The sequence below is a fragment of the Anas acuta genome, chromosome 14, assembly GCF_963932015.1.
Source record: "Anas acuta chromosome 14, bAnaAcu1.1, whole genome shotgun sequence".
NCBI lineage: Eukaryota > Metazoa > Chordata > Aves > Anseriformes > Anatidae > Anas > Anas acuta.
Window position 1 is genome coordinate 478,950 of NC_088992.1, and position 13,308 is coordinate 492,257.

Below are 13,308 nucleotides of genomic sequence, written 5' to 3' on the forward strand. Positions count from 1 at the left end.
GAGTAAATGGAAGGCATAATTTTAACAAAATCCATCTATCTATGTATGCACTGTAGAGAAAAACACTTTGTCTGCAAAAACATATGGTCTTGTTTCTTCTGTTTCTCACTAGAAAGTAAACAGACTGGAAACAGGAACATTTCATTTTCTTTGATGAAACTTCAAGTGCATAGCAGACCTGATCTCACACAAACAACTTCAACATTCTTGTTTTAGAAACAAATGTGTTCCTTGCAGGTTTTCCTCCCTGATGAAAGCAAAACACCAACAGTAAAACCACCTACCACAATGCTGTAAAGAAATGCTTTCCATTGAAGGGAGAACATGTACACCTGATACACCTACTGTATACACCTGAATGACTTTACAAGCCATTACCTGCTTTTAATGAGCTAATTACATCAGTGCCCATCTGCCTGCTATCAGGCACCTTGAAGTTTCAAGGCACCTTGCAGCTGCTAAATGCATCGAGCAGGCACAAGTACAACAGCCCTTCACCCTGCTGATGCTTTCCTCAGGCCTAGGGCGTTAACGTGAAGAATGAGTGGGTTTCAGATTTTATCTTTAAAACTCCAAAAGATAAAGTTTGAATTTGCCTGACCACCTGCAATCAAGAAAAGACAATGTATCCAATTACCATATAATACCTTTCAGCTCTCATCCAGACCCTTTCCTGTGGGATACAAACAAACACCAGGTACCATCCCTGTGTCCCCATCACATACAGACTTTTCTTTAGAGCCTGAATTGTGTGGATCTTCTATCCCCTTAGTCCTGGAAAGCTACTGAGTGTAATGTATTACTAGTAGAAAAGGACTTCCTCCTGCTGTTTCTCATACACCTGTGTCCAACTCAGTTTGTTTAGACCAAGCATACAGCAAAAGGATTTACCTCTGGCTGTCCAGGACAAAGGCAGCTTAGTCTGCATTTCACAATGTTTAATTCATGCTCATTCATTATTTGGTGCCTGGGAGCAGGTGCAGGGTGGAGGAGACCGCCACCGTGCCCTCACCACCATGCACCTGCTTTGTTTTCCAGGTGCCCCCAGTGCTCTTGGCTGGAGCCTGAATGGGACAGTCAACATGGCCTGCTTGCCAAGGTCAGATGCATCACAGAGTGGAAATCTATACAGGTATGAAAACAAAACAAGAAACATGAAAAATAAGACTCCTGAGAAAATGGGAGCTATGCACAATAAGGTCAATCTCAAACCAAAATGAGAGAAAACCATTTTTAGTCTGCTGGGGTTCTCCACAAGTGTGGAGGGCACATTGTTACAGGAGTACTGAGGTGGCCTTTTTGCTTTCACATCTCAGAAATGGCAAGCACATGCTGCTTTACAGAAGTAAGTGTAAATCTTCATCAGCCCTTGAACAGAGCATTCCTTACCTTGCCAAGGACCACAATCGTTTCAATTTTAAGTTTGTATCATGCTTTATTTTTATGCCTCACAAGAATGTGCTTCCTGGAATGCTATTTACAAATACAGTAATCTTTTGCCCTCTTTTTTTAGCCCATTGCTACTGCCTCCCTGCTTACAACCCTATTAGCAGATACTAAGCCAAAAGACTTGAACACCTGAATTCTGCATCACTTAATACATCAGGAGCAGGAAACGTGAGCGTGTCTGTTCATCTGCTTGGAGCCAAACCTTGCCTTTCAAATCAGGGAAAAGCTCTAACCTGGCCTGATAGCTGGTTGTTATTTTGCCTGAGTAAGCCCTGCAGCTTTTGCAACATTCTTCTCTAATATCTAAATCCCTACCTAAAATGTTGTCCACTATAGGTTTTCCCCTTTGCCACATTTTCCTGGAGTCCACAGTGACCTGAAACTAGTGTGTACCTAGCATGTATGGGTTTGCAAACACTTTTTTTGAGGACACTGACCCACAGAAAATAAAGGTATATAGGAAGAACTGCAATCCCAAGAACAATTATTTGCTGGAGTGAATGAATAACTTGAGTTTTGCCTATTTATTCAAGCTGCAGATACAGCCCACCATAAATGCAGCATACTAGGTTATTCTCTTACTTTGATCAAGACAGTTTTATATAGAACAGCAAGGTTTCTGATTTCCTCCCCGGCATTACATTTAGCATAATTTTATAGCTTGTCTAAATTAAATTGCATTTGGCTTCAAGGAATTAAAAACAAACTAATAATTTCTTCATTTGGGAACAGTGTCAGGGAACAGCCTTTTTGATGAAGAGAAGTTACAAAACATTTAGAATGGGGTTGCGAGGAAGAGTGTCCTGCTGCTGGTCTGCACTATGTGAACTACTGCATAAGCACAAATTAGTAATTCAGCTGAAAACTAAAAAAGTCTTTAAAGGAAAAATATATGCTCTGACATTAGTAATTAATTTATATTAAATTATTCTCTTAAAAGATGGTTGCAATTATTAGGACATCAAGTAAGAAAAATCCCAGAGGGTAAATTACAGGTAGTTTTGTTGGTTTTACAGGTATTTTTTAAAGCAGAAAACCACATCCACTAAATTTTGAACATTACTATTCATCTGAGACTCTAGAAGAAAGCAAAAGATGTAAGCCAGAGGAGAAGACCTGGCAGTTCAAGGCTCCTATCAAGACCACCTATTTTCTTTTTCTTTCCCTTACTTTCCACTCCTGTTCCACTGCATCATGTGCTGCAGCAGTGCATAAGAGCTTTTACAGCTTTTCTCTGCCACCTTCCAAGAGGCTCTTTTTACACCAGAGGAAGCGCAGCAGTGATGTGAGGTAGCTGCAGGCCTTCAAACGTGCTAGAAGAGCTCAAATATTTTATCACTGAACCTGAAAAATCTTAGTGGCCAAAAAGAGACTCTCAACACTTCCAGAAAGGTATTTAAACTCATGCAGAAAAAGTTGTGCTTGGTCCCATTTTGGGTCTTTCAATGTGATACAGAGAGGGAAGCAGAAGGGTCAATATATGACAACAGAAGAATTTTGAATCCAGATGCTCATCCTTTGCAGACCGGAACAGGCTTTAATGAGCTACAGTTAACTAAACCTTTTAGAGACAGCTTTTTGCAGGATCAGCAAACAATCAAATACACTTTATTATAGCTATCCCAGAAGGAGAAATAATATGTTCTCTGCTGCAGAAGTATATGAAATACTTTTTTTTTCTTTTTCTTTTTCTTTTTTTTCCCTGAAAAACCTAGTATTTTACATAAAAGCAAACGTTTGTAGGAGAAGATTTTGTTTAAATCTTAACTTCCTATTTGTCCTTTCAGATCACAGAGGAAAAGATCAGCCTCTTCCACAGTCTATGAACTTCTATCCACCTATGAATTTGCCTGCTGACCTGTGGATGATGCGTCTGCTCTGGAGGTAGTCAAGGGCCAGTGCCAGCTCACAGATGAAGAGTTTCACGGTGCCTTCTTGGAATCGCACATTTTGTTGAAGATGGTAACGCAGGTCCCCTCCAAGCAGCAGGTCTACAACCATGAACATATCTTCCTCATCTTGGAATGAGTACCTAAAAAAGCATAAACATGGCTCAAGGAATATTTACATATATATAAAGAACATGTTAAAAAAGGACATATGGTACCTCTGCGAATGCTCGTAATTTCATGGAAATTCTTCACTTGGTATCACTAAATAAAGGAGAAATATCTTACCATAGATTTACCAAGAAGGGGTGTTCCAGGCCCTGCATAATCTGCAGCTCCTTAAAAACATTTCTCACTTCATTTCGCTCCAGACACTTCTGTTTATTCATGTATTTCATGGCATACATTTTCTTGGTATCATTCTTTTGTACAACACACACCTAAGTGAGTAAATCAAGTGATAAAACAGAGGTGATTTGTCAGTAAATTAACACAGTTGCCTGAGCAGTCTCCAGGTACCCTTAACAAAGCCCACGTTGAAAAGTCCCAGCTCTATGCACTTCTCTGCAGCTCTGGACATTGCCAGTGAATACCTCATCCCATTTTCAGCTGAAGAAACAATTTTTGTGGGGGAACATGAGGGGAGGGAATTTATCACCACAAAGGCAGGAGACAGGGAATCACAGGAGTAAACATTTAATTTATTAGCAGTAATAAATCTTGATCATGTTCCATCAAATGGTCCACCCCCCCAAAGCAGTTACTGTTTTCAGTTGAAGAGGCCTTTCCACCACAGAACTACAGGCTGGGAACTGGGGAGCAGCACGTGAATTTCTCCCTTCTTCATTCAGCTAAGCTTCATTCAGCTTGCTATGAACCTTGGCCTTTGTTTGAGCACATTGGATTTTGAATTTTAACCCTTCTTAAAGTTATATTTTACCAAATCTAGAAAGAAATGTTGCTTTGAAGAAAAACCTGGAGTTAGTAAGTGTACAAAACATAAAATTTAGGCTAGATTTTTCAGATTTGTTTCTAAAACAGTTTGAGTTTGAAATGAAATTACAAAGTTTCAGTCAACCTTTTATGTTTCACTACCAAGTAAGTCTCTTTGTCTAGAGATCTGTCTTACTCTGTACATAAAACATACCCTATTTTGGCATCACTGTGTTCAGTGTTGCTTTGCTGCAGAATCTTAGAAAATGTTTATCCAGAAACATAGCAAAATTCATCTCATTTGATTTATCAGTATCTCATTTTAATCTCCTGAAATCCAATTTGTGGCTATGAAACTGATGAGGAGTCAGGTTCTGATTCTTTCTTGTTTACCATGAGTTGAAGCTCAGGTCAAATCCTGTTGACAATGCAGTATTTAATTTCTTTCTCTCACATGATCCTGTCTAATTTGCCCATTTCTCAGTTAAGTTTCTAGTTGTCCAAATGCTGATTAGCTCACAAAATACTTACTTTTCCAAAGCTGCCCTTCCCAATAGCTCGCAAAATTTCAAAATGGTCAAAGGTGACTGCAAGAAAGAGTAAACATTCAAACATTAAATGGCTAAGCAACAGTTTGATGAAATTACAGTATTTCTACTTTTTCTTTATGAGAGAAGAGATTAAAAAAATGAAGGCTATCCTAGCAACTTTCGGTTGGTTTTGGAGATGCGTCTCTTTTTAGTCCCTTCCCTTCCTCCCTCTTCTCTCCTGCCTTTCTCATTTTTATGCTGACACCAGGACACCGCATTCTTGAAGTGGGTCTCGTGCCTGGCGGGCCACCAGCTGGATCATCCCAGCTGCCAGCACCGTTCTCACAGCCAGCATGCGGGGCTGCAGGGGACACGGCTGCTTCCCAGTGGCCTCTCTGGTGGTTTGGTCTTAGGCACCAGATGACATGGGGGCTGCAGAAGGCGGTGGACCCTGTGCCAGGAGCCGGGAGCCTGTGGAGAAATGCTGTCCTCTGTGGTGAGGGCAATGAGGGCCAGTTCAACACTGACCTCACCTCAGCTGGGTGTGCCCTGTGGCATCCCTCCCTTCTTTGCTGGGGCTGACCAGCACCAGCAGGGATGTCAGCTCATTTAATAATGTGCTAGAAGGCAACTGTGCAGATCACACAGGCAGGCACAGCTCCTGGAAATACCTGTCCTCCATTGCCTCCAGGAGGGCTGACCCACGGCTCTTCCCATCACTGCCCTGTACCAGCACAATTGTTCTGCAGGTAAAGCCCCACCAGACAGGACTTGGCACCAAGTCCGGCACCATGCTAAATGGTGCAAATCCAGATGAGTTAAGCCAGCAGCCTGAGTTTGCATGTTAACACCCTCTACCTCTATTATCTTTTAATACAAATGCTTTCATTAATATGTTAACACCTTCTACCTCCTCATTTTTAATATTAATGTTTTCAGTAATGTTTAAACACTGATCTGTAACCAAATTGGTTCTAAGAGAGCTAAATTGCATATTTTTATTTAAGACTGTTAAACTAGGTATGATCACACTTCAACTGCTCTCTGTTTTAGCTCTCATATCATCCCACATTTTCACAGTGAGCCAACCCAGAGTCTCACTTCCAAACAGGACAGAAATTGGTGGTGTCCAAGGTCAGGTACCAAACACATGCATTTCATACTGAATCAACATCTACAGATTTGAAAAGCCTCATTTCACTGCCTGATTGCATCTAAAACAATGAAAAACCTAACCACTTGCCATTCATAGAGGAAATTCACATGATATGCCAACTCAAACAAATAAATTATGTTTAAGAGATGCCAAGGAGTATAATATAACTGCTATAAAGGACCACATAAAGCATAAGCATGAAATACCATTCTGATGGCATATATAAACCCAGATTTAAGGAACAATATTTAGATTAAAAATATAGAACCTAACTAGCCATGAAAAATGTCCTCATCAGAGATAAGTCAGCCCTGCCAAAATCCCTAAGCTCCCCCTGCCAAGTGGAAGTCAATGAGTCAGGGGACATCAGTCCTCACAGTCCTGTCATCCGTCCCCATACAGCTAGCACAACACCACAGGGTCTGTTACACTCATCTTCTTCCTTTTGCCACTGTAATTTGCCCCATTTTCATTATGTTATTGCTCTCCTTTCCTTCTTTGCTTGGCAGCCTCCAACACACAAGTGGTATTGCAGGACTGGGAACGCTACTGCAAGTCCCTCAGTATCTGGGAGCTAAACTGGGCACAGAGCCAGGCACAGAAACAAAGACACATCTAAAGCTCTACTCCATCCTTTAATTTAATTTAAAGAGGGAAAAGCTGATGAGAGACTAGAGAGGACACTGGCTGAAGACCACCAAATGCTGTATGTCCATCTTGCCTACTCATTGTCCTGACCCACTATCTATGGGCTTTGAGTTCTGAAAAATTTGGTCAGCTCAGAGAACACATGGCTGCCATCCTCAGGGATGCTTTCCACACCCTTTTGCCCAGAAGCTGCAAAACCAAAATCCGGCTTTTAACATGGTCTCATCCTGACTATATCAAGAGCTGAGATCACCTTGCAGCACTGAACCTTCTGTCTGGTTATTACATTTTCTTTTCATCTCACTAACCTGTTATCCACAACTGTGCCTATTCAGATGGAACACTGAGAGGAAAACAATGCTGCCATCCCACTTCACTGCAGACAAAGGCCCTTGGTAAGTCCATCTCAAAAACAAAACAACAACAAAAAACACAACAAAACAAACAAAAACCTGTGCGTCAGGCACCCTCCTGCCCTGCCACCTGCCCCAGTGGCAGCAGCAGCCACAGTGTTGAGCCCGGGGGCTGTGGGATGTGCTCGCATACACCAGGGCACACTAATGCCCAAAGCGCCCCTACTGTGCTCTGCTTTGCACAGGCCCTGGGGAGCAGTCTGCCCGCGGCACAACTCAGGGGCTGCAGCCTGCTCACCAGTGACTGCAGTCTGGTGGAAACCTGCTGGTGTCACGGGGCGGGCAAGTGGTTGTGCTGCTTCCTGCTTGACCCAGCAGTTCTTAATTGACTATTTACTTCAATTTGAACTGGAATTAGAATGACAGGAGTGTGACATCTAAGGTGATACACTCTCTGGTCACAAATTTTCCAAGATAATGGAAAAGCTAATAGGGTAAATATGAAAATCAAACAAAAATTAGAAGCCCTTGTCTTTTTTTATTTGGGAACAACAGGCTGAACAGCCACACACATCCCGCTCTCATGACAAGCACGGCAGCACAGAGCGTGAGAGCAGCAGCAATTCCCCAGCTCCCTCTGTGCACAGCCCCCTAGATGCAGTGAGCGATATCTCTGCAGGGTGACTAACCCAGGAGTATAGGGAAGGGTAGGAACCACAGTGGGGTAACCTGCACAGCAAGGGGAACAAGCATCATTTTTCCCTTTGCCAAACGGCCTTGTGCACCAGTAGCTGCATACAGATACCCGATCCTAGCAGTGGGACAGTTGCAGCCATGGGCTGAAGGCTTTGATGCCTCTCAGGATAGTCACTGCATTTCAGTGCTGCTCTTCTGGGTGAAGAGTTCCTCCTTCTCTCTTCAAGGACTTCTTTCTTCAAGGAGCTGAGTGACAAAGACCAAAGTTTGGCCAACATCCCCTTACATCCACCCAGTTTTTAGGGCTCCCCAGTTGATGACACTGCATGGAGCCTATGGTAGAATTCTGTCAATGCCATTCCTGACACTCAGGACCATAACAGACCTCCTTCCCCTCAAATAGGATCATGGAGGTCCTCCACCCCTCCCAGAGTGCTTCAGGGTGACACGATGTCCCGAGGCTCTCTGCCTGTGCTCCCCTGCCCACATCACTGCCCAACTCCTCATTACATCTTGCTGCCCTGTCCTCTGCTGATCAAGTTTCTGAGAGAAGTAAACACAACCATGTACACCCAGAGTCAGAGCTGGTTGAGAATTTCAGTTTATCCAAGCCTACATTTCTTAAAGCTAACCATTATAATAATGTTATGATGGGAAGAAATGTAGCTTTTTTTTAAATTTATTTATTTATTTTATATAAACATAACCTCCAAAACAAGTGAGAATGGGGGAAGTATGATTAACAAAGCTACAGAGATGGTGGCCAAGGCAGCAGGAAAACTGAGGATGTGTCCCTCACAGCCATCTCTACAAGCACTACTCCTTCCCCATGTAGGTGAGCACAGTGTACCTGCAAGACACATCAAGGCGAGGTGGCCTCAGAGTGAAAGGAGGAAGAGGCATGTGGGGACCCTGAGCTTATTGCTGTCTACAGATTTCCTGAAGAATCACAGGCAAGTTATTGAATATAAAGGTGTTATGTCTCTATAAGCTGTGCCAGCAAACTTCAGCACAAGGAAATCATGATCAGATCTGCCCTAAACACCCTTCCCCTGACATGTGTCACACTCAGCACTTTGCTGGGCCTGATAAACATCACACATTTTCCACAAAGTGCTGAAACAAACTGAGAGCTTAATTTGGGAAGAATGGGAGTTACCCAGGATAAACCAACCATTTTAACAATTCACAATTGTTTAATATTTGATTGGAATTCTTTTCTTTGGGACAATAGTTTACATGAGTCATCTATATTCTTGTATATTTTACTTCTATTTGTGTTTATTTGTATTTGTCCACATATGCATTTTAATATTGTACTCATGTGGAAGACCAAATGGAAGTTAGTAAGCTGACTAATACAGTAGAAAACACAAATTTATGGAACAATCTTTTAATGACTGTCTCTACAATCTTGGCAGCACGGTAACACCAGTCTCCAAGGCTGCTCTCAGCAATGCACCCTCCTGTTCCATGCTACCAAGCCCAGTCTCTCCAAGTGGCTCTCCTGCCAAGCCCAAAGCAGGGATGGGACATGCATTGCTCAAGCTGTCTTCCCACCACACTTCATACCAGTCCTCCTTGGGCTGTGATCCCCAAAACAAGCCTTCACTGCCTCTGGAACTGCAATTTCTTCCCTGCCCTTGAACTGCTTGGCAGTGTCCCAGGGACAGCTCAAAAACCATAGCTCTCCTGGAGAGCTGCTCACCCAGTGCCCAGCTGCAGGAGGGAGGTGAAAGGACCACCCCACCTCTGGCCGCACCTCTGCAGCAGGCCAAAGGCTGGGGGCTGCTGCAGACCACGGCCCTCCTGTGCTTAACCGAGATGCCTGGATGTCTGCAGTCCCACCACAGCAGCTGGCAGCGGCTCTCAGTTGTGTTGCCCTTGGGATATCCTATTCACTGGTAAACTTTGCAGTCCCAGACACCAGCTGGGAAAAGCTCTTACCGTCTTCATTTTCATCAAAGGGTGGTGACTTGCTGGAGGTGTTTGCACCCATGGTGCGTTCTGCCCAGGCTCGTCTCTCTCCCACTCCTCTCTGTTACATTACCAAAGCCAGCACACAGAGGATGGCGCTGTCCTGGGGGTCACTCCTAGTAGATCTGTGCAATGCTCTGCTGGTGCATCCTGAAGAAGGCAGGAAGCAAAAATGTGTCATCACTGAGGATTAGGAAGCACTTTTCAGCCTATAAATTTCTTGCTGGATGTTGAGTGCAGTACAGACAAAACTGACCAGCACTCAGCTCCTTCCCAGCCAACTTTGGCTTCACCTGCATCGCTCAGTCAGGAGTTCAGCTCTAGCTTTGTGCCCTAGGTCAGGACAATAACCTTAAAACAAGTGCCAAAGCTTGTCTGAAGCTTAAAGCTACCCCTGCATTTGTGTGTATTCCTGAACTAGGCTGCACTGATGTAAAACTCATCCCCAGTATCACAATCCTGGGAATCAAACTGCAGATCAGACTGTAGCACCTGCAAAAACTGACAAATGGCTGAATGCGTAGTGGGATCTGCCCTCCCTGAGTCAGCTGGAGCCAAGAGGTCTTCCAGCCCTCCCAAAATCTCCCCAGAACTCCCAAGAGGCATACAGAACAAACCAGAAGCAGCTCACAGGGCACCCTCTGTGAGGCATTTTACAAAGCCAGTTGCAGCCCACCCGTGCTGCCCCTGTGATTCACACACAACTCACTGTTCCCAGCAAAGAGCTTCCCAGGGAAGCATGCATTTCTCAAAAGCTCTCCCCTGCCCTAAGGGAAAACAAACAAACAAACAAATAAACAGACAAACACAAAACAATGCAAACTATTCAAAAATGTAAATTCTTGAGTTCTCATCTTGGATGACTTAAACAAGATCAAAGAATAAAACAAATGCAGCAAGTGTTCGTGATATGTGGCAATGCCTCTGAACGGAACAGACTGAGACAACAATCTGGAACAAAACTACATGAGCACTTCTTTCCAAGCTCCTAAACTTACTATTCAGAATGAAAATGCTTTAATAGCCATAAATCAGGTCTGCATACTGATGCTTCTACATCCCAGTGATCTTATTGGTGGCAGCCAAGGTCAGTTGCTCAGGAAAGCTTTCTTGTATAGGAGTCTGTAGTTTAATTTATTTTTGAATATACTTTGATATAAAAGTTTTCAGGGGTGGGGAGTGCAAGGTCCTTGCAGTTAAGCTAGTCTGGATAATAATTACTAGGATTTATATCCTTATAAGAGGTACCCAGGGTACAGTAATGGTAAATCTTATCCCATTTCACATTGAAACTTCACAGAATGATTAAAATCATTATTTTCAGTAGGGCTAAGACTACTAATGCTTTCACCTTAACTTTACTCTTGGTCGGATCACTGGCTCCAGCCAGCAGCAGTCCCCAAGTCTCCCCAGTCAGTTTGATGACTGTGATAGAGTTTTTACCGGCAGGGGAACGCAGCTGGCCAGGTGTGCCCATGCACCTGCCTCCGGAGCCGGGGCAGCACATCCTCATGCTTCCAAGCAGGTTTTATCCTCAACAGATAAATGTAAAACGAAAGCAAAGCAGAGGAAATGTAAGCACTGGAGTGTCATCTCCAAGCTTCTGCTCTCCCTCTGCTAGCAGGCTGTGCTGCCTAACAGGGAAAAGAGCTCAGCAGGATTAAGAAAGGGTTTAGGTGTTTATACAAAAGGTGAGCAGCCAGTTACAGGGACCAGGAATAATTTCTCTCATCACCTCTTCATTGCTTAAGCAAGGGGGTGCTGTCACTGTTCTGCTGAGCAGCTGAAACCGGTCAGTAACACAGCAATAATAGTTATATTACTTTAGTTCCAGCATGTCTGTCCCAGAGAAACTGAAGATTATTCTGAACTCTTCTGGAGCTACGGGGGAGTTCAGCGAAGGAGAGCAGGTATTGCTCGGTGTCGCCTTTGTGTCTCACCCTGTTGCAGCCCTTCCTCTGGCAGCATGGCCATGCCACTTCCCCAGTGCAGAAAATGACGAAGTTATTGCCCGTGACAAGGCAAATATTCCAAGCCCGTGGAACGGGCAGTGTCCACCCCCCGCAGAGCTCAGGGGGAAAGCGTGGGGGACGCAGACCCACACGGGGCTGACGCGGACCCGCCGGGAGCCCCGGGGACGCAAGGAAAGAAGGCGCTTACCTGGGGGGAGGCGGCGGGGGGGGGGACGAGCGGGCCGGGGTCCGCGCTGCTCCGCGGGCACGGCGGGTCCCCAGGCGCCCTGCGGATCAGGGCTGCTTAGGGGAAGGACGGTGCCCGGTGAGCATCCCTCCGCAGCGGAAACCCTTCTGCCGATTCGAGATGTTTGTGAACCGTCTCCTTCGTTGCTGCCTGGTCTGGGTTTTGCCTCTTTTTAACTCGTATGGTGCCGCAGATTTTTACTGCTCTTAATAAGGGAAGGGCCAGGATCTGAAAGCCCCTCCCACGTGCGCTATGTCTCAAAGCAGGGGATTGCCCTCTTCGAGAAGGGGTCTGTCCTACAAGGTGCTGAGCTCAGCCCGGCTCTTAATTCCCTAACTTTAAGCACTGCCCTTCTTTCTCCCTTATTTTCTCGGTGTGAAGTTGAGCAGGACCCTGTCAGAGACAGCCTGAGTTACTTTGCTGTTTGCAAGGCCAAGTCCCAGCAGGCACCCCTGTCTCCTCACCCAAATCCATTCCCGTTTGAAAGGCTGCTGTAAAAGGGCAGAGGCCACATTTCTCATCCCGTTGCCCATATTCTTTGGACACTGCCTTTTCTCTCATTCACAGGTGCTTGGCATAGCCTCAGACTCCTGAGACTCCTATGGAGAGCAGTTCTTCCTCCAGGACAGCTAGAGTAAGTAATCCAATTTTAACTGTATTCATATTATTTGGAGAAGAACCAATGAGCTGAAACACAGCTTAGGTTTCCCTAAAATGATCCGAATTGTAGTCAAATGCACAAAATGAAATCGTCTGAAAAATAAACATGAGTGCTGTGGAAAAAGAAAGAGGCTAGATTCACTGCAGAGCTGGACCGGGGACACTCATCATTATCTGGCCCAGAGGTAGGAACATTGATCAAAATTTTGAAAAAATTTGCCTTAAGTCATTAGAAGTCTTTTGTAAACATTTCTTAAGATTTTATTTTGAACAAAAACCAGCAGCCAGAACAAAACAGAGTGAAATCAGAACTGTGAAGGTTACAAAATATTAATTCAGAGCTGTTCTCTGCAGAGCGGGTCATCTGGAGAGCTTCAATATCTCTGTACGTAGACAGAAATAAAATACAAGAGCAGAATTCCAGAAAAGGCCAAAAACCCAGCAAATTAGAGGCCCAGAAGGCAGCTCTCCCAAAACCATTTCTGAGGAACAGACACCCTTTGCCCCACTGAGCCAGCAGGCCACACGCTCCAGTGCCACTGCAGCTCCTAAGCTGCTGCTGGGGAGGGAAGGAGAAATGCACTGCTCAGCTTGGTCCCCATGGAAAGGTGACATGGGATTAATTTTCTGTGGTAAACTGAGAGCCTAATCCCCTTCAGTGGAACTATGCTCAATCTCCAAAAAAAGAGGGCACATGTAAAAAAATGAAAAAAAAAAAAAATAAAAAAAAATAAAAAAAAATCCCGCAGTTTTCTTAAGAAAGAAATGGAGCTTTCTTATTTTGTCAACTCAAAAATATGAGGCATGTCCTAAGCACA

At 44.3% G+C, this 13,308-nt stretch overlaps 1 protein-coding gene and 1 long non-coding RNA gene across 6 annotated transcripts in view; one reads left to right on the forward strand and one right to left on the reverse strand.

Annotated features, from left to right (window-relative positions):
- STK32A (serine/threonine kinase 32A) overlaps positions 1–12,184 on the reverse strand; it is a 34,434-nt gene extending 22,250 nt beyond the window's left edge. The window contains exons 1-5 of one of the 5 annotated variants that reach the window (XM_068698406.1): positions 11,792–12,184; positions 9,602–9,781; positions 4,803–4,858; positions 3,627–3,778; positions 3,308–3,481 (exon numbers count right to left, since the gene is read on the reverse strand). In XM_068698406.1, the coding sequence (XP_068554507.1) occupies positions 3,308–3,481; positions 3,627–3,778; positions 4,803–4,858; positions 9,602–9,653 (434 nt within the window). In that variant the 5' untranslated portion in view covers positions 9,654–9,781; positions 11,792–12,184. Of the gene's footprint in view, positions 1–3,307; positions 3,482–3,626; positions 3,779–3,873; positions 4,035–4,802; positions 4,859–6,913; positions 7,826–9,601; positions 9,782–11,791 lie in introns of those variants that run through there. The other 4 variants (XM_068698409.1, XM_068698410.1, XM_068698411.1 and 1 more) reach the window with 4 other exon arrangements.
- Positions 882–3,959, forward strand: LOC137864347 (uncharacterized). The gene is made up of 2 exons (XR_011101429.1): positions 882–1,132; positions 3,237–3,959. It is a non-coding gene; the product is annotated as an uncharacterized lncRNA (long non-coding RNA).
- Positions 12,185–13,308: the final 1,124 nt, after the last annotated feature.